Raw genomic sequence first — 21179 nt, forward strand, 5'->3', positions numbered from 1 at the left:
AAAACTGAAACTGAGTATCTGCCAGACATTCTATTTTCCTTTCATTTCCACAGATTTATCTCTGACTCTCATTGTATAGTCCAGGTTTGTCTTGCTTTGTTTCCCTTTGCTTTGTTTTGTTTTTAACCAGAAATGTTCAAAAGAATCTTCTCCAGGTGGGAATACCCCTATGGTCTTACTATGTGAGAATAACTCAGGAAGAGTTATTTGCTCAATGTATGTCCAGCCGCTCTAACAGATTGCTCCCTCTATATATTATGTCTGTATATTGTGTCTATCAACATTTCTAATCTTTTTTTTTTTTTTGGGGGGGGGGGGGGTCCGGTCATGGGGCCTGAACTCTGGGCCTGGGCGCTGTCCCTCAGCTCTTCAGCTCAAGGCTAGTGCTCTACCACTTGAGCTACAGCGCCACTTCTGGCTTTTTTATTTTCTGCTTATGTGGTGCTGAAGAATCGAACCTAGGGCCTCATGCATTCAAGGCAAGCACTCTACCACTGAGCCACCTTCCCAGCCCAGCATTTCTACTCTTATGCCAGTGGAAATTGTGTTTCTTGAGGCACTTGGCTAACATACTGACAGGTTAATTCAAGGAGGACAGGTGTAGTGAAGAAGCTGAGATTTATACCTATAACCTAAATTATAGTTACCAGTATTCTTAAAAAACGGCAATGGATCACCAATTCACTCAAAGCCTTCACCTGTCTCTGACATATTCTAGAACTCTAGCTCAGCAACACTAGTCAACTCTGCAGCTGTTCTTTCTGGCCTGAAATACTCTTCTTGTAGATATCCATCTTCTTGCCCATCGCTTTCCTTCACCCTTTGTTCATATGCTAACCTCTCAGTGATGTTTTTCTTGATAATTCTAAGAAATGGTAGAATCACTTTCTATGCCCCCTTCACAGGCTTCCTTTCGAAATGTGCTTATTATTTATGATTACTGTTTTCTCATATAATGAAGGAAATACTCCATGAGGGCTAAAATTCTTGCCTGTTTTGTTTACTGTTATATCTTTAACTTTCAAAAGAACTTTAGCACTAATAATTGAAGAAGACATAAAAGAGAGAAAAGAAGGAACAATCTATACTAAGTGGATCATTTTCCTCTTGTGATTATTAGACCTAGTGAGTCTTGATAAAGCATTATTCTTGAGTGAGGCTTGTGAACCCCAAGAATAGTGGTCTTGGATATCAGGTTATTAGCATTCTTACATGGCCATATGTTTAGTCTCAGCCCCTACTGCAGATTCAGTAAACCAAAACCTCTAGTGAGAGAAACTGTGAATGTTTTCAACAAGATGTTAAGGTAATTCTTAAGAACTATTTTTTTTCAAAACTGCACAAATATTAATATAAAGTGTTACTTTTAAAGAAAATATTTTATTTTGGAAAAATGTGAGCTTTCTATAAATTCAAGCTGTATTTACATAAAATGAATACTTACATCATCCAAATCTCCTGTTGTATCACCTTTTTCACTACAAAAAAAATAAGTAAAAGGAATGTCACCTTCAAAGTAAATTTTTTAGTAATTGCTAGGATTCATATTCCAAAAATTTACTTCAATATACGAATCTCAAAACAGCACTGCAGAGCAGAGGAAATGTCTTACAGCCGAGTTGATATTTATAGGCAGAATAAGATGTATGCTCCATTAGTAGATATGTGAAATCACTGGATTTTTAACAAAGGCTTTAAAAAATCCATAAGGATATTTTGCCTGCAGAAAACAATTTTTTTTCTAAAGAAAAGATCCTAAGAAAAGACTTTTGGAATTGAAAATGAGCTGAACTCAGTATTCCAATAGTATTTTAGATCCCTTTTTAAGACACTGGCCTAATATATCACCTTCATTAAGACATCTTTCCTTCTCAGTAAAGAAGCAACAAAGACAGTAAGACAACTTCCTCTTAACACCTGAGTTTATGTGAGAATGTTTACTCAGTGAATTGGCCTAAAATATAGTAACTTTTTCCCAAAACCTTACACTCTGATTTGCTTGCCCATCATACCAACTGAGACAAGAATACTTCAACAAAAAAGCAATGCAACGTGCATTAAATATTCAACTGTTAAACAACTTTCCAGTAATCACACTATCCTAAGATGAAATAAACTAATAATTATAAGAGTAATTACTTCAACAGAAGTAGCCAGAAATAAGACTGAAAGTGACAACACAGTTCTTCCATCATGCTAGAGGCTCTACAGCTTTTTATCAAAATATGGTTTGTTTGTTTGATCTTTTAGCTAGGTTTCTAAATTTGGATTTATGGGCTCTGACGATTTACTAATGAAGGAAGGAAGAAAGAATCTGAGCTTGAAAATAAGAACTTAAGATCACACCAGCATCATACTAACCTGTCAACAACTGGAACAGAACTGAGATGTGGATCATCCTTAAGGAGATCATGACTGCTTTTACTTTTTCCCTTCATGCTCTGGAAAAAGATTTACAATACCATTAGTGGAAAAACAAACAGTTTTCCAGAAGCACAAGATAGTCGTCACATAAAATCTAGTATTGATGTGTTTAATAAAAGATATGTCTCTGAAACACTCAGGAAAAACTAAAATGGACTGATAACTCAATTATCACTCCATTGACTGATAATAATGATCTTACTTAATTTATTTCAAAACATTGTTTTTAAGACCAGGTCTCATTAACTACGTAGCCTTGAACTTGTAGTCCTCCTGCCTAAATCTCCAAGAAGTGGAATTGTAGATGTGCTCTATCAAAACTACTATTTGGAAACATCTTTTTTTCTTTCTCCACAAACTGATAAATCATTAAAAATAAGTCTACTGATGACCAATTCTGACCTAAATCTTCACGATTCACATATAGCTAATTAATTTTATAACCAATATATAAGAACTTAGAAGATAAATAAGAAGAATAATTTGAAAGTAATATATACTATGAATCATGAATCACTTTTTAAAATATACCTAAAAATATCAGATAAAGATGCCTATAAGGTGATATTTTTAAAATGGTAACAAGCTACTTAGAAGACCCGTAAGCATAGGGCATTCATCAGGGTCTAAAAATTTATTAAATTTCATAATTTCAAAGTTCATGTTCTCAATAAGTTTCCATTATAGTATGGAAATAGGCATAAAAAGAAGACAGAACTAGAGCAATAGTGTAAGAAGTTACTATAAGAAACAGAACTAAAAATCACTACCATGGATGCTATTATTCTAATTTATCAAGTATAGGCTGTATGCCAGGCATCATGCTACAAACAGTTACGTCTAACATTCATAATCCCTCTCTCTCTCTAAATTAAAGAATATGAAGTGGTCATCATTAGCCCTGTTTTATAGATGAATAAAGAGATTGGTTTCTTAGGAGTCACAAGCTAGTGAATGGAACTGGGCCTAGGACTTAAATTCAGGTCTTCCTAATATCAATAATGCACAAAAAAATCTAAATGTATTATTTTTCTTGCTCTATTGCCCCGCCCACTTCAGACCCAGAACACTGGCTGGATTTCAGAGCTGGAATCTCACAGGCTACAGACTTCCCCACCACATGATAGGAAACAGCAACCCTGGCACCAGGCCCCACTGTTAATTTTGAGAACAGCCCTTAAGTTTGACAGGTGTATACCTTCAAAAATATACTTCCATGACAAAAATAATAGGCCAAAATTTTCTATATTATCATGGAGTTCTCTGGGCTTTAAAGATCTAATCAATTAATACATGGTTACAGTCCAGTTTTACCAGACAAAACAAAAAGCGTTTCTCAAACAGTACATCTAAATATACTTTTAATTGTAATTTAGTCTATACTACTAACTCCACAGTCTTTGTTAAAACTAAGGAGTTATGAAAAGGAAAATGTCAACTAATTGTTGGATTGCATCTGTGTCCAACTATAAAAACTGTTCAAAATCAGAAGGCAGTGTAGAAAAATAACATAAGGTAAGAAAAATGTAGCCAGACGTGGCCAACTATATCTGTAGTCACAGGTACTTGAAAGGCTGATGTGGGAAGTTCATCTGAGCTCTAAAGTTTGACACCAAGCTGGGTGACATCTTCAGACTCTGTGTCAAAATAACAAAGAGGTAGCAGTTGGACCATGTAAGTTTTAAGATCTAATATTCCCTGAGTTTACAAGTTTTATTCCACAACTTGTACTATTTTTAAAAATATAGAATGACTTCTTCAGAATGTTGATCTTCAAAATGGAAATGGTACTCTTGGCTATTTTACACAAAAGGAGTGAATATGTATAAAACTGAGCACAAAGTGATCTAAACAATAATAAAATCTGAACATCTATTATTCAAGCCTTTGTCTCCCTAACATTCTTTTCTCCAGCCCTCAGGTTGTCTTCAGGAATTATAAATTTAATTATGCACTTTTTCTACCTGGCTCCCTCCTGGAATCACAATCATAAACATCTATTATTTTTAAATAAGTCTTGTATGTCAAAAATCACAATGATTTTTTGTTCTTATCATACACAAAAAATGAGCGGTAATGTGCATGTTAATTAGCTCACTTAATCTATTTACATATTTTAAACCACCATGTTGCATATGCAAATATATGCAAATTTTTCCGTGAAGTTTAAATTATTAATAATGGTGAAACAAGGTTCTTAGCAGATGCCAGTGGCTCATGGCTGTAATCCTAGCTGCTCAAGAGGCTGAGATGTGAATATAGAGGTTTAAAGCCAGCCCAGGTAAGAAAGTTTAAGAGACTCTTATCTTCATGAAACCACTGTAGAGTGCTAGCCTTAAGTGAAAAAGATAAGGAACAGTATGTAAGCCTTGAGATCAATACTCAGTACTGTCTCCTAAAAATTGAAAAAAAAAAAAAAAAAAAGGTTCTTCCCAACTGTGACAGTACATGCCTATAATCCCAATATTTGGGAAGCTATAGCAAGAGGACCTTGAATTCAAGGCAAGTCTGGGCTGTAGAGGACAAAAGGAAAGAGATTAGGTTTATGTCCCAAAACTTACTTTAAACAGCTTAAGGGAAAAAAACAAATGTATTTCACAGTAATTTAAAAGAACCCTTGACAATAGGAGGAAACTGTGAACTAACATAAGTATTACTATTCCAAATTTTAATTAACTTTTTAAAGTGAATTAGCATAATAATATATGATCAACAAGTTCTTTAGGATCCTTTCCCACTATAGTTAGTAACCATCTGCATGCAAAGAAAACAAATTAAAAAACTGAAAAACTTAGAAGACAAACCCAAAGAATGTAAAAATAAGTTAACTATCTTTAATGCCTAATCTCTCTGAGTGGCCTCAGGCCTAAAAACTTTACCTGGCAGAAAAACACATTAAATATACTTAGTGAATTCAGTGCCAAGAGTCCCAAACAAATTCAAAACTGTTTGCAAACAAATCTAAAAATGATCATCAAAGGAAATAGGGGAAATTTACATTATTATCAGAAGTTTATAATACAGAATAAAGCTGCAGCAAAACAAGAACTAAATAGAATATCAGAAGAAGGGAGGAATGGAGGAAAGAAAATAGAAAGACAGAGATAAAGTGGTACAGAAGAACAACATGGAACAGGAAGCTAGAAGGTCTGGTGTAGTAGCTAATTTTATGTGACAGCCTATCTAAGCCATGGGGCCTAATTTTTCAGTCGATATCTGTCTAGATGTATAAGAAAATATTTTTTAAATGCTTTAGACATTTAAATTTTTAAGCTTTGAGACAACCCTTCAAAATGTGAACAGGCCTTATCTAAGCAACTGAAGACCTTAAGGGCGAGTATGAGGATTCCCCAAAAAGGCAATTCTGCTTTAAAATTGTAACATACAAATTTCTGCCTGATTTTCCACCCTGCAGACTTTGGACTCATTAATTATTCCCAAGTCTACTGTACATATTTTGGACTCGAGTTCCCACAATCATATGCCCAATTGTTATACATATATAAGATCTCTCTTCTTTTCCTCCTCCCACTTCCCTCTCCTTTGCCTTATTTAATAAAAGGATCAACATCTAGGCCAAAACCAAAATAAACACAGAGTAATTTGGTTTTAGATGTTATGGTTTTGTCATGATATTGTCATATAACAAAACCACTCAAATCTCAATGGCTTTGTGGTAGACAAAATAGCATTCCTCAACTTCTACCAAATCAATTTTGAACTTTTGGCCTCCAAAACTGCAAGATAATAAATTTGTAATGCTTAAAACCACACACACACACACACACACACACACACACACACACACACACACACACTCATGCGTGCACACACACATGTACATACACACAGATGCATGTATGCACATACATAGAGATTTTTATATGTGTAATTAAATATAGTCTCCCACTGAATGCAGGATCTTCATGATATCAGTGCTAACGTGTTAATCCATGTTTCTGTACTAAAAGGAGCTTATTAACACACATACTCATAGATGCACACACATGTGTGCATGCTTTTAGCATTAGAAAAATACTCCAACTAGAGAAAAAAGCTGTGTATAACTTCTAACCATGCAATCAACTATAGTTCTATCTTCTGGAACTACAAATGAGTTACAAATAAGTTCTGTTAAGACATATATACATATATATATATATGTATATATATAAACTTATTTCAGATCCAGAAAGACAGATTTGGAAGACAGATTATGGCTCCCAATGATGTCCTTGTCTTAAGCCCAAGAACTTGTGAATATGCTACCTTACATAACAAAGGAACTCTGAAGGTACATTAAAAAAATTCAAGGTGGGCAGTTTATCTTGGATTATCAGAATAGATCTCATATAATCACAGAGTGCTTAGAAGTCATAGAAAGAGAATCAGAGTCAGGGTGATACAATGAGAAAAAGACTTTATCAGTTATTGATGGCTTTGAAGGTAGAAGATGGGGCCATGCCAAGCAACACAGAAAGTTTCTAGAAATTAGAAAAGGAAAGGAAATTAATTTTCCCCAGAGCCTCTTGAAAAAAGGCAGCCCTGCCAATACCAGCACATAACCCAATAAAGCTTATTTCAGACTTCTAATCCCCTGAATACTAAAATACTGTTTGTTTTGTTTCAGAGTACTAAATTTGCATCAATGTTAGAACAGTAATAGGAAACTAGATAGATAGGTAGGTAGGTAGGTAGGTAGGTAGGTAGGTAGATAGATAGATAGATAGATAGATTGATAGATAGATAGATTGATAGATAGATAGATAGATAGTCTATATATATGAATTTAAAAAATCACTGAAGAACTAGAAAAGTAAGTACATTTGAATACAATTTGATGTGCCAAATACTTTACAAATAAGACTAACACTATGACGGCCTCTGTGCTAGCAGACTGGCAGTCCTCTCTATACTATGCTCATAGCAGTCTCCTAACATTGAAGGTAAGTTTAATTTCATAGGATAAACTAGAATAGGAAAAACATTCTAATTAATCCAGAAAGTGGTTTACCTACTGTCTATCAATTTAATTTTGCCTGGATGAGGGAAAAAAACTCTTCTATAACTCTGAGTTTGAAGTAAAAATGTTAACATGTCTTATAGGAAGAGACACACTCCCTGTATAGCTGTGAACAAGGACAATTTGACTGCTCTTTTAAAATCTAGCTAATGAAAAACTTTTATAATGGGCCTGCCACTTGATGTAATCTGTCTCATGAAAACCACTGTGTGATTATAAGCTTTTATTTGGGAATATGTTTAATATTTCTATATGTTATATAAAAGGATACAAATCAAAATAAAATGGAACTATTAAGAAAGTAGTATGAGGAAAGGGATCTTACAGATACAATTTTCTTCAGATATTTGAAGTCTGAGCTCTTATTGTGAGTCAATTTTTACTTCACCAAGTTTTTCTGCTCCTCAACTACTCCCTGTGTGAATTAGCTTTTAGCTTAAACTCCATCCTTCTCACTACCTTCCTTCTGATAGCTGTAATGAGTTTGCTGGAACAAAATATGTAGATGCTGCAACTGTGATCTAAACAATAAAGAAAATGCTAAACTCTTTATTCTAGACAAGGGTTTATACTAAATAATTCATCTAGGACTTATTAAGTCATATATACTCAGTTGACTTTATTGAATGGAAGTAAAAATTTACATTTACTCCTATTACATTTCAACTTCATTGTTCAAAAATTCAGGCACAGATTGGCAACAAAGCACTCTTTGGGCAGAAGCATTCATTAGCTATAAGTCCCAGGTCACATTTCTTCACACTGCCCAGGAGAACATCATGACAAAGTCTAATAGTGTGCTTTTCTGAACTCAAGATACTATTATTAAGGCATCTTTCTATCAAAAAAATCCTATCAAAAAAGAAATGAAGTTAGTCTGGCAAGTCACTTAACCAGTCTGCTTCCTCGTTTATTAAGAAAGGAAGTTGAACTAGGACCCCTCTATGCTATAAAATTCTATGGCTCTAAAGAGATTTTATCAGGTAATAGAAAGATACTGAAATAAGTAATGAAGGAAAGTTAAGCCATGTGAATGGGGTGAAGGAGTGGCTGAAATCCCACCCCGATAATCCATAAACCAGAGTGGACTCTGACATAAAGCAAAGCTGCAATTTAGACTGTACCGGCTATTAACTTGTGATCAGTCAAAAAGGTTCTGGGAGAAAGCTTAGCACTATAGAGCCACCTAAAAAGGAAACTTGATAAGCAACTGACTAATGAGAATTATTTTAAACCCTATAGAAATATTTAATTTCATTCAACCACTGAAACTACAAGTTGTTTTTAGCAATTTAAAAACTTAGTTACTGGCTTTGGCTCTAGTTATTTCATGCATTTGAAAATAGTAAAGCTAAATTAAAAAACAGCAACTTGCCTTCCTTTTTCAAGATGACATTTTACCACAAAAACAACTGTAAAATGTATGAGGCATGATCATAATTTGAAGACTTTCATACAAATTAAATAAACAAAAATACACTTGTATTCACATTTTTCTTCCAGAATCTATCTCATGTACTCAACAGCAATTGCTTTCCATTAAGCCAGTAAATTTCAATATTTTTGTTGCATTTTTCTCAAACTTACTTATTTGACAAAAAGTAGACAAAACAGCTATATGCCAATTACAACATATATTGTTCTATTTTAAAACATTTGACATTCAAAGATATTTTCAAAATTCAGAAATGTGTTAAAATAAAAACTAGCCATGTCCTTAATTCATAACCCTAAGTGGTGGTATGTATGTTGTGTATACATACATATACACATTCACTGTATTTGATGTCAGTATAATTTGTGGAGGGGAAGGTGAAAAATAAATCCTTTAAATAGGGATACAGGTGGACCCATTGCAACAATGAGATGTACAAGTTGTTATATAGAAAATGAACTTTACAACTTTGGTGGGGGGGGGGTGAGCGGGGAGGATTGGGTGGGGGGCAGGGGGAGGATGGGAAGGGATGGGAAGGGAAAACAAAGGAGGAGGCTACAATGCTTGATAAGAAATGTACTCATTATCTTGCCCATGTAATTGTAACCCCTCTGTACAGTATTTTCACAATAAAAATAAATAAATAAATAAAAAGAAATGTGCATAATATGTAATTCTGTTACAGAAAGTTCAGAAAGATGAAGTTATACAAAATCACACATCATTAGTGGAAAGTAAAGTTGTCATATGTTTATATGATCCCAATTCCAAGCTATTTCTACTCCAAGACACTTCAGTCAAAGATGAACAGAATTTACCTTCGAGGAGATTGTAGCCCAAAAGCTACACAAAGCAGAGAATAAATGGTGTGATGCTGGCCAGGGCCAGCTAGTGAGATATTCACATAGAAAGGCGTCTAGTAGGCAGCTGCAGAAAATAAGGAAAGCAAGCCTAAAGATATGGGTATGAGAGAAACTATATCACATTAAACCCCCTCGTCTATTAAAGAATCAGATGAGAGAAATATAATAGCACAATATTAGGATAATAATACTCATTTGCTAATTAACTGTGAGTTGTAATTTCTTGGCAGAGAGGAAAATTTAGCCTTTGCAACCTTGTTGGGAATGTTTTTCAGGGTGAAGACAGAAAATAAAGAGGTTCCTGGTATTATCTTGCTAGTATCTTTTCACATTGAATCTTAGACCAAACACAGATTGCCTTTGGAGGGTAAGTTTACAATATTCAGTATAATTTCAACATGTTGTTTTTAACTTTTACAGTAGAAAGCAGCAGAACAAAAGTAATTTTTGAATATTTAAATGCATTTATTAGGAATAGAAAAATTGAAATAAATCTCTCCTGAAGTTTATTTCAAGATGAAAGTGAACAAAGATTCCAGTAGAATAGAAACTTAATTTTTACACAAATAGGCATAAATCAACTCATTTCTCCTATCCTTGCTCTCCACTGCTGCTCAGCCTACTGAGGAGGCAACTGCAGCTTCAACCCAGAATGGTGTATTACCAATGAAATTTCTCTGCAGTGTCTTAGATGGCTTGGTCTTGAGAGAAATAGCTTTTTCATCATCCACAATCATGTTACAGACTTAACTAGTTAAAAAAAAAACTCTTAAGTCCAAAATTCTGGCTCCATGGCCTACATGTAATCTAAACAAGCAATTTAACCTCTCTGAGTACTGATTTCTCTAGCTGTAAAAGAAGAATAACCTCTATTTAACATGACTTTTGTAGCAACTACATAAACTAAGTATTGAGCAGAGTCAGAAGATGAATAAAATAAATCACAGTAATACTACAGATATAGTGCTTGAGAGCATAGGAAAATTACGACTGGAAGAAATTTCTAGTCCAGGCTTGGTTAAAGTTTGCTGGGGGGTGGGGGTGGGGAGTGGAAGTAGAAGTAATCAGGAGGTAATACTAAAGCCAAATGTTAAAGAAAAAGCTAAAGTGTAGATAAGCCAAGAGTGTTGTCTCCAGCCTGTCACCCTAAGTACTTGGGAGGTAGAGATCAAGGGATTATGGTTTGAGGCCAGTCCCAGCATAAGAGTTAACTATACTTCTCAACCAGTGGCTGGGCACAATGGGACACATCTTCTATCCTAGTAACAAAGGGAAGCATAAATAGGAGGTATGCAGACCAGGATAGCAAGGGCGCAAGGCAAGACACTACCTTGGAAATAACCAGTGCAAAATGTGTTGGCTTAGTAAGCCTGAGGCTCTGAGTTAAAACTGTAGCCCAGCCAAAACAAACAAATAAGCAACAGCAGACAAAGAAGAGAGCATACTTCATCCAGAACAAAAGAAAAATGAATGAGCAATGCGATAGTATGCAGGCAACTTCACATTTAGACATTTTGGTGTTTAGGACAAGGTCTTGCTATATAGCCCAAGATGGCCTCAAACTTGCAATCTTCCTGTTTGTGCCTCCCAATGCTGGGATTTCAGGTGTGTGTCATAATGCCCTGCAGAACTTGACAGATTTTGGGGGGGATAGGGAGACTACTGAAGCTTGAACTCAGGGCTATACACTTGCTAGGTAGAAGGTACATCACTTGAGCCATTCATCCAGCCCTTTTGCTCTGGTTATTTTTAAGATAGGGTCCCACTTCTTGCTTATATCAATCTAGACCATGATCCTCCTATTTATGCTCCCTGCTATTACAGGATGCATACCACCATGCACAGTATTAGTTGAAACTGAGTCTCAAGAGCCTTTTGCCTGGGCTGCACTAGAACCATGATCCTCCCAATCTCTTCACATATGTGAGCCACTGACACCTGGAAGAACTTGACATCTTTAGATATTAATGAAAGGGAACCCTGGTAATTCCCAGATTGAACCCATATAATCATGACAGGTATTAAATCTTTCATTTTGAAGAGGTGTAAATTTGAATTATAAAATAGGAAAGGCTAACTAATGCATGGAGGTATAAAGAAGACAACTTCTGAGAAAGCAAAGTGGGCAGAATGATTGGTGATACAAATATATATATATAGAGAGAGAGAGAGAGAGAGAAAGGTTTCTATGAAAACATGAATTCAGTTTTAACATTTAAGTGCAAAAAGACATTTCTTAAAGAGACTAAGAATGAGAGATAAGAATTCAAAAAATTATTCAGCCATATCTCTCAGAGTTTAGAAAATTCATGTATGGGTAGGCAGTAACTGAATCAACAGTATCGAATAAATTATTTAGGGATACTACAAAGAGCAAGAAAAACTATGACCAAATTTGTTTATTTTTTTTTTGGGGGGGGGGGGGAGGAGTTGGTCATAGGGCTTGAACTCAGGGCCTAAGCACTGTCTTTCAGCTTTTATGATCAAGGCTAATGCTCTGCCACTTTGAGCCACAGTGCTACTTCTGGTTTTGGTAGTTAATTAGAGATATGAGTCTCATTTACTTCCTGCTCTGGCTGGCTTCAAACCCAGATCCTCAGATCTCAGCCTCCTGAGTACTAACATTACAGGTGTGAGCTACTGGCACCCACCCAAATTACTTATTACATGCCATTTTAATTCAGACTTAATGGAAGGAAGGTAAGCATAATGTTTGCTCTATGCCCAACATTAACCTCTCCAAACCATGCTCACTAATGACGGAGGCACTAGTACAAATAAGTAAAAACAAGGGTGACATTTCAGTCAATGTTATTATTGTTAATATTGTTATGAAATATGTGACTGTCAAGCAAGTATGCAGAGTTAGGTTACTAAGTTTTAACTGTCATGATAAAGATTTTGAATCTAATCCTTTAGGTTTCAGTGCTCACTTTCAAGAAAGGAAAGCATAGCAGAGCCTTTGTGAATAAAAAGCCTCATAGATGATTTCCCTGGAGAACAAATACCAGAATTTGTTCCAAACAATGGGAAGGAGCTATAGACATTTCAGCACTGAGTTTTGTAATGAAACAGAAATTGGGGAAAATTCATGGGAAGGACTGATAGAATAAAAGGTCAGGAGGCGATGTACAATCCAAAATCATGGATTTTAGTTAGACTAGTTCAAACCCAGTGGTAACTATACTAATAGCTTATCTATACTTGAATTCACTCACAAGTCAAAACACTAGTAACTATTTCAAAGGGCTGTGATGAGAATTAAGGAAGCAAATACAATAAATATAAATAACATTAAAATGAGTATGAGTTTTGGTCTGTGACTGTTTATTGTAATAATGATAAAAACAACTGTCACCTAGCAAATCAGATTTAAAAAATAGAACTAAAATCTGAATTTTAGAGTTAAACCAATTAAAAAAAACTTCAAGCCCAGTTTTAATTGGTAAAAAAAATAGATAAATTAAACAATTTTAATAGAGCAAATCAATTCATGTTGTACACACCATAGAGCAATTTAGTTTATACTTAATATGTATCTAAAATTGCTGTGCTAGCTAAAACAGGAAGAGAAGATATAAAAATAAGAAAAAGTAAGATGCTAATCTTTTATAATTTAGAAGAAAGGCAAGCTAGTTAGAAATTACCTGACTAACTCGATTTACTTCTTCCTCTTCTTCTTCAGCTTCTTCCCCAAATGAAAGTAAACTAAAATTTCTAGTAAAAGTGAAAAACACAATAAAGAAACAAAAAAATAAAAGAAAATTAGGAAGAAAAAGTTAGACAAACTCATACACATCCTATTTTCAAAGGAAGAGAACAGACTAAAAAGAGGTACATTGTGACTATTTAAAGATGGTATTACTTAGATAATATTACAATATTACTCAGACCATCAATAGTTCATATATTATATTGAACCAATGACCAAAATCCATCCTGAGCATGGTTATGTACTGAGTCAAGCAAGATGGATATAATTAAACTTTTGATATTTACCAAAACTAGTGGCAAAATGTAAATTTCTGAATAAGTAATACAGATGCGTAAAACAGCACAGATATGGAACAATGTACCTTATTTTAAAATATATCTTATTTTTAAAATTAATAAAGAACACAAAATTTCCAAACCAAAAAAAATAATAAATTCATGGGGAGAAAAGTCTCCTTTGATCCTTCAAATTAAAAAACAAGAAACAAAACAAAAACCTCAAATAGGATACATAAATTAATTAAAGCTTTCTCAAATATTAGAAAAAATAAAGATCTGGCAATAAGGATGCTTTTTCACAATGTATTACAAGAAATGACTACCACATCATCCCTAATATATTTGCTATTTATGAAAACAAAATACACACACACACACACACACACACACACACACACACACACACAACTTTTGAGCTACTGTCAAGATAAATCACAGAGATGTAATATTGTAAATGAATATAGTAACAATGACCTTTCATAAGAATAAAAGAGTGGGAAGCAGAGTTATGTCTCAAGTGGTAGAGCTCTAGCCTTGAGCAAAAGAAGCACAAAGAATGCATCCAGTCCCTGAGTTTAAGACCCAGGACCAGCATGAAAAAATAATAATAATAATAATAAAAACTGAAAGAAAATCAAATGTACAGTTAAAGAAACGTTTCCCTCAGATCATCAACTGCTTACTAAACTATCTGGCTTACCACTTAGTTTATAAAAGCAACTTTATTTATTTTGTAGGATATGAAAAAAAGAAACTATTATGTATTGAATACATATACTAAAAAGAAAACAAACTAAAATTTCTAGTAAAAAAGAATAGCAAAAACTATAGGATGTTTGCACATAACCTTTCTGACTTAATCTTCCCAACGACTTGATACTGAACTTGTTATAAGCTCTGTTTCATATAACCAGGTACCTGAAGCTCAGCAAGATTAGTAAACTTTGCTTTTTATTTACTGGGTATGTCAGGATTATACTTATTGTCTGAACCTAACATTTATCTAAAAGTGTTGCTGTAATTCAGTAAAAGAGCAAGTTGAAATCCAATTCTTACCTATTTTAGTAAAAATGAAATATTAATAATGTGAAGAACAGTGTCACAAAATGTTAAAATTTATTTTAAAAAGAAACGTCTATTTTTATAATGCTATCTTCAGTAAATAATCCAGAGTTCAAAATGAAACAGCTTTACTTAAAAATATTTATAAGATTGCCGGGTGCCGGTGGCTCATGCCTGTAATCCTAGTTACTCAGGAGGCTAAGATCTGAGGATCGTCCAGCTTCCCAAATTCTTTATAATGAATACCTATTAATTTTTAAAAACAAAAGTTTTTCACTAACTCACTTATATTAAATATATATCTTACACAAATTTTATATGGCATCTAGGATGGCACAGTTTTAGCTAGGTTTAAGTTATATAATATACTTAAATATGAGAAATGTTCTATTGAAAATAAAACCCACACTCATAATTCTGAACACTCCCCAACTCAAATTGGCTTTTCACTTACTAGTAAATATCTACCAAACCAAACTAAGTAACTAAGTAACTTAGTGTCACTTTTAAAGTTTAAAATGAATATTTCTACTTTGATTACTTTGTGCCTTTAGGTTTCAATTTCTTGACTTCCTCCTCTGGTTTCTCCTTTTTCATCTTTTTAATTTCCCTTGGAATGATGTCATCAAAAGGATTAAACAAAACCTACAAAATGAAATATTTTGAAAATGTTATTCTAGTTTTAAATTCCACAAAAAATTAAAAACAAACATTAATTGTATTGACATTACAGTCTAAAATTGTCCTCATATATACATTACTAGTCTAGTGATAAATAAACTATACAGAATACTTATACTTACATGACCTATTTGTATCTTCCTAATAAGCTATTTGCTACTTAAATAAAAGTAGTGTATTTTATCCTTATTCTACAAAAGCAAAAAAAGATAATTAGAGAATTTAAATGAGATAGAGGAAGAAAAACCAAGATAGTCTTAAGAAATTTGCTTCCTCAATATGAGGTAACTTTTAAGTCACCTATGAAATCATTTCTTTGGACTAACTAAACCTAATTCCTATAACATTCCATTATAAATGGAGCTTTACATTCATTGGATTATCATCTAAAGTTTCATCTTTGAACTTAAAACCCCCCAATTAAAGTTTTGTTTTGTATGTTAAATTTGTTTAGTTGCTTGGTCAACAAAAATCAATAAAGTGAGAAATCATAATTACTAAGAAAGTTACTTTTGCCATTGACTAGGACCACTAAAGAGATGGTTGAAGAATCAGAGAAAAATTATTTTTAAAAAATAGAGAAACATTCTTTTATCCATTCTTTTACTTCATAGGTACAAATTAAAGGATATCTTGTGAAATGAAGACATGGAAGAGTCAGAGGAAGAGAACGCTCAAAGTATAGTAACCTTGTGCTCTTTCTCCTATGTCACTGACTAGTCACAGGTTGTCCATGCTCAGCCTCATCTGTTACCACAGATGTTCAGTCCATCTCTCCATCTCTGGTTAGACTGTTACTAGAAAATTAGTGCAGCTACCTACCTCGTTCCAAAACATTCTTACTTAAATACTGTGTTTAAATAAATCAGGATCATGATATACTTAGTATAAACCTTCATCCAATAATTTCAACTTGTGAATGATTAGTTCTTCTTAAATGACAATATAAGTCCTCTATTGCATAATAATCATGCTCCTACCTCACTACTTCTGATTTTGTGTGGATTTCGTGGTCTTTCATCTTCATCAACATCAACTTCGGTGAGCCGCAGCATGTTGTATACTGTGTCCCCTGTAACCTTGCAAGTAAAAATATAAATTATTGCAATTGTTATATTTATCCTTTAATAGAGAACTTTTGTAAACACTTTTTGTAAATAACTGAAAGGGAATTTCACATTATTACATCAGAATATATGTAATAAATAATTAAGATGAAGTAATTTCATTTTAAGGGGAAAGCAAGATAAGTTCGATCACTCAATAAAGTTTCTTGAAATTTTCTATTACAGGCTTAATACTTAAAACAAAAATAAATGACAACTTTTATGCAAATATCATCAGCAAATTAGATTTTACAATAAGCAAATAATAACAACGTGATAGATACTCTGCAAATATCTCACTTAATCTACCTAAACACACTAAACAATCATTATCCTCTTCCAATAGCCATGACATCTGAGTCTCAAAAAGTTACAGATCCAAGAACAGTGGTTTTCCAATTCACAACCTATATACTCTTTGTTGTCTCTAACTACTCTCTAATGATAAATTTTAAAAAATCAATTTTCTGCATAACAGTCAAAACCTGTATTGGGAGTGACACAAAAGAATAGAACAATTTATATTTCCTTACAAATGTTAAGAATTAAGCAACAATGTTAATTTAATTATTTGTGTCGCTCTTAAATTCAACATTTCTTAAGATTTTAAAATACCAACTTCCCAACTGTACTGTTTGTTTTCTCTAACCCATTCTGCTTAGGAAATACAAAAGCAATTCTTACTGAACCAGCAGAGGGTGCTGATAAGCTACTGTTTAACATGTCTAAGAATTAAAATGAACTGGAATGTATTTATATTGAAACATACAGGAATATATTTATATTTATGAGATGAGAGAAGTGTGAAAGAAGGAAACCTTCAGAATGCTTTTTAAAGAAAATCGTTGAAGACTCTGTAGAAGAACATTTTGTCAGATGACACTGTAAGTTACCAGGAGTAAATAGTCCTATTCAAAGCAGTATTTCCAGTAAACTTTCAACATTAATATAACTTCCACTTTAAATTTAAATTAATTCACCTCTAATAGAAAATATAAACTATAAAATGTTACTGCCTGAATGCCTTTCTAAAAAACTTAAAAACAATATTGGCTGAGTGGGATAGCTGCTAATATTACTAGTCTGATTTTAAAGGGAGCACACATTGCAGTCATAACAAATGACCAACTTGAAACAGGTAGTCCTTTCCAGTTAATATTCCATCCTAATTAAAAATAATAGATAAATATTGGGAATATTTTCAGGAAGGCGGCTGTTAAATAACTTGATCATATGTACCATAGAAACATAACAACTAAGATTTTAAAAGAATAGGACAGGATGACTTGCCACTAACCTTTCCGAAGATGGTGTGCTTATTATTAAGTTCATCTGCTCGACCCAGTGTAAAGAAAAACTGGCTGCCATTATCATGAGGACCAGCATTTGCCATTGCAACCAAACCTCGCCGATTAAAACGCAACCGAGAGTGAAATTCATCCTGAAGCATAAAGATTTAGTGAAAACCTCAATCATAAAACCTTTCATATTCAATCAGACCAGCAATGACAAAAATGATTTCTAATGAAAAGTGCTCAGGTTTGGTTACCTACTTTTCAAGTATAATCAAATCAGTTTTCTTATGACATTTACTATTTCTTTCTATATATAAACCTAAATTCACTAGCCTCCAGGTATCTTCTAAATATACTCGGCCACAAACATATATAACCCGTTCTATGGAACTCTGTTTACTTATGAATAGAGGAAGGATACACAAAGGAGAATAGATTTTTAAAGCTCATTGCTTTGCCAGGTGTCGTTGGCTCATGCCTGTAATCCTACTACTCAGGAAGCTGAGATGAGGTTCAAAGCCAGACTAGGCAGGAAACTCCATGAGACTCCTATCTCCAATTAACCACCAGATAACTGGAAGTAGCACAGTGGCTCAAGTGGTAGAGCACTCGCTTTGAGCTGAAGAGCTCAGGGACAGCACCCAAGCCTAGAGTTCAAGCCCCACGACCAAAAAACAACAACAACAACAACAAAAATTCATTGCCTTATTCTCATCTTTCAAAGTTCTCTAAATTTTTAAGTCCTATTATTTTTCTAAGAGACCTATCTTTGAAGCATTATGAAATCTTCACTTAATCTTATTCCCCATCCTACTGTAATAGAAGCAATTACTTTCTTCTTTTAATTCAAGAAATATACCATGATTAGTTAATTTGATTGTACTGCATTTATTAAGTCCTAAATTTAATCTCTCCTAACTGGGACTAGTTAGGAGATATTAGTTACAATTGGCTGTCTTCAAAGGAGCAAGTATAGGCTGTTGACAGCAGTTCTCTCCTCCTTATAGGCTCTTTAACTGATTCCTTAATAGCTTAGTAGAATTTCTCTCTAGACCTGACAATGGAATCATATATACTAGTCATTCTAAGTAATTCATTATTTTTGCAAAAGAAGCCATTTTCCCTTTATAAGTACATTTAAAAGGACCTAATTGAAAAACTTAACAAGAAAACTATGTTACCTGAAAGTAAGAAAGTAAAAATCTCATATTAGGAAGAACCAAATAATAGGATATAGGAATGCTTCCTAACAGGTCTAAAATTATAAGACATAGCTCTGGTACAATCTAAAATACTTAACAGTGACATTTGAGGATTCTTTAATGACCATTTCATATTTTTAAGGCCATTATCATTTGGAAACTAAATCAGTGAAAATATTTTTCTCAAGAGTCACAGTAGGACCCAGTAAAAGATAAAAGAAAATCCAGAAACTCCTTCCCTTAGAGTATGTGTGTAGTTTTCAAAAACTCCCCTTTTAGAAGACTTACTTATTCATTCAAAGGAGTTAATAAATGGTACCATGTGATTAATAATAAACATAACTTCAGTGTACTTGGATCCACTGTTGCTCCTCATCTCTTAGGTCTATCAATTTTTTTTCTTAGATCCCTACTGGCAGTTAGGAACCATTAGCCTATACTTGACTAATACATCTCTTTTCTTACTTTCTTAATGTCTCTTCTTCCTTCTGTTCTCCTTGTGATTTTCTATTATAGTATGCATTTTGTGCCACAGAGAACTATTTATATAGTTGGTGATAAATTTTACTATAAAGGCCTGAACTGTGCCCTTCAAATTTTTTATATTGAAGACCTATCCTCCAATGTGACTCAATCTAAGCTTGAGAAGAAGTGCTGAGAGGAATAAAGATGAAATAAGAACATGAGAGTTGGGCTCTACTTCAACAGAGCTCATCTCCTGGAAGAGTCACCAGAACTGGCTCTCTTTTTCCCCACGTGAAGACTAGAAGGCAGTCATCTGCTACAAGAGAGACCTCAACAGAAACCACATTGGCAGACTTCACAGGCTCTAGAACTGTGAGAAAGAAATCCTGTTGTCGAAACCACCCTCTCTCAAGTACTTGGTCAGACTAGACTAAGTAAACTACTACAGATTCCAGATGATGTAAATAAAACATTATAAAATATCCTATGCAAAATCCTAAAAAATTTCTCATTTATAAACCTGCAGAGATTAGATAGAGTCAGACATCAGGAAATAAGCTCTGTGGGCCTTCTTTTCTGAGTCACATTTTTTTCAAAATCATTTTTAACTCCACCTGAATTCAATCTAGCATAAAAGGTTGAAATAAGAAACTCAGAAAGAATGCTTGACAGCATAATGGCTGCTGTTATACTGGCATAATTTTATACAGCTGATTTTGTATACTATGTGAGATGGTTTTTCTTCTTGTGGGACATAATCACTTTTGATTAAGCAATCAAAGCTGACTTGCAATAATAATAGCTCAGTTTTACCTTGAATGGAGCTCCATAAATAGACTCTCCTCCAGTCCCTGTACCGGTAGGATCTCCTCCTTGGACTATAAAACCAGGTACAACTCTATGAAAGATGGTATTGTCATAATACGCTGAAAAAAATAAAAATTTAATATATAAGTTTCTAAAATTAACTATATCTATACTTCTGTAAAACTAAAGCCATAATAGTTATTTTCTAGAATATTCATACCAAAACCATATCTTCCCTACTTCTTTATCTTCATAGAACATTTTTGTACATAAACCAAGATTCTCAAACTCTGGATTACTGTTTACAAAATAAAAATTAAGAGGGTAGATAAACACCATTGGTTCTCAACTGAGGGGAAGAAACAATGCAAAGTTGTACTCAGTATTGCTGGCTCACAGCTGTAACCCTAGCTACTTTGCTTGAGCAGCAAAGTCCGTGAGATTTTTGCCTCTAATTAACTACCAAAAAACAAAACAAAACAAAAACACCAACAAAAAATGGGTCTATGAGACTTATATCTCTCTAATTAACCACCAAAAAAAAAAGGGCAGAAATAGATCTGTGGATCAAGTAAACTAGGCTTGAGTGAATAAACAAGGGAGAATGACAGACGGAGTTCAGGTCCCAGTATGAGCACACATACAAATATATATATATATATATATATATATATATATATATATATATATATATATATATATTATAAAGCATGTTATATATAATATGTATGTATGTATATTATGTATGTATATATATATATATATATATATACATACACATATATATGTATTTTGAGTTCAGCATTGGATTTATTTTCCCAAA

At 33.6% G+C, this 21179-nt stretch overlaps 1 protein-coding gene across 1 annotated transcript in view; it reads right to left on the reverse strand.

Moving 5' to 3' along the window:
* The window catches only part of Cwc27 (CWC27 spliceosome associated cyclophilin), a 195768-nt gene that overhangs the window by 162436 nt on the left and 12153 nt on the right, over positions 1-21179 (reverse strand). The window contains exons 3-9 of the mRNA XM_042690943.1: positions 20363-20475; positions 17885-18028; positions 16462-16560; positions 15342-15445; positions 13393-13462; positions 2362-2441; positions 1445-1478 (exon numbers count right to left, since the gene is read on the reverse strand). Of these exons, the coding sequence (XP_042546877.1) occupies positions 1445-1478; positions 2362-2441; positions 13393-13462; positions 15342-15445; positions 16462-16560; positions 17885-18028; positions 20363-20475 (644 nt within the window). The remainder of the gene's footprint in view (positions 1-1444; positions 1479-2361; positions 2442-13392; positions 13463-15341; positions 15446-16461; positions 16561-17884; positions 18029-20362; positions 20476-21179) is intronic.

The sequence above is a fragment of the Dipodomys spectabilis genome, unplaced genomic scaffold (assembly GCF_019054845.1).
Source record: "Dipodomys spectabilis isolate Male_0828 unplaced genomic scaffold, ASM1905484v1 ptg000140l, whole genome shotgun sequence".
Lineage (NCBI taxonomy): Eukaryota > Metazoa > Chordata > Mammalia > Rodentia > Heteromyidae > Dipodomys > Dipodomys spectabilis.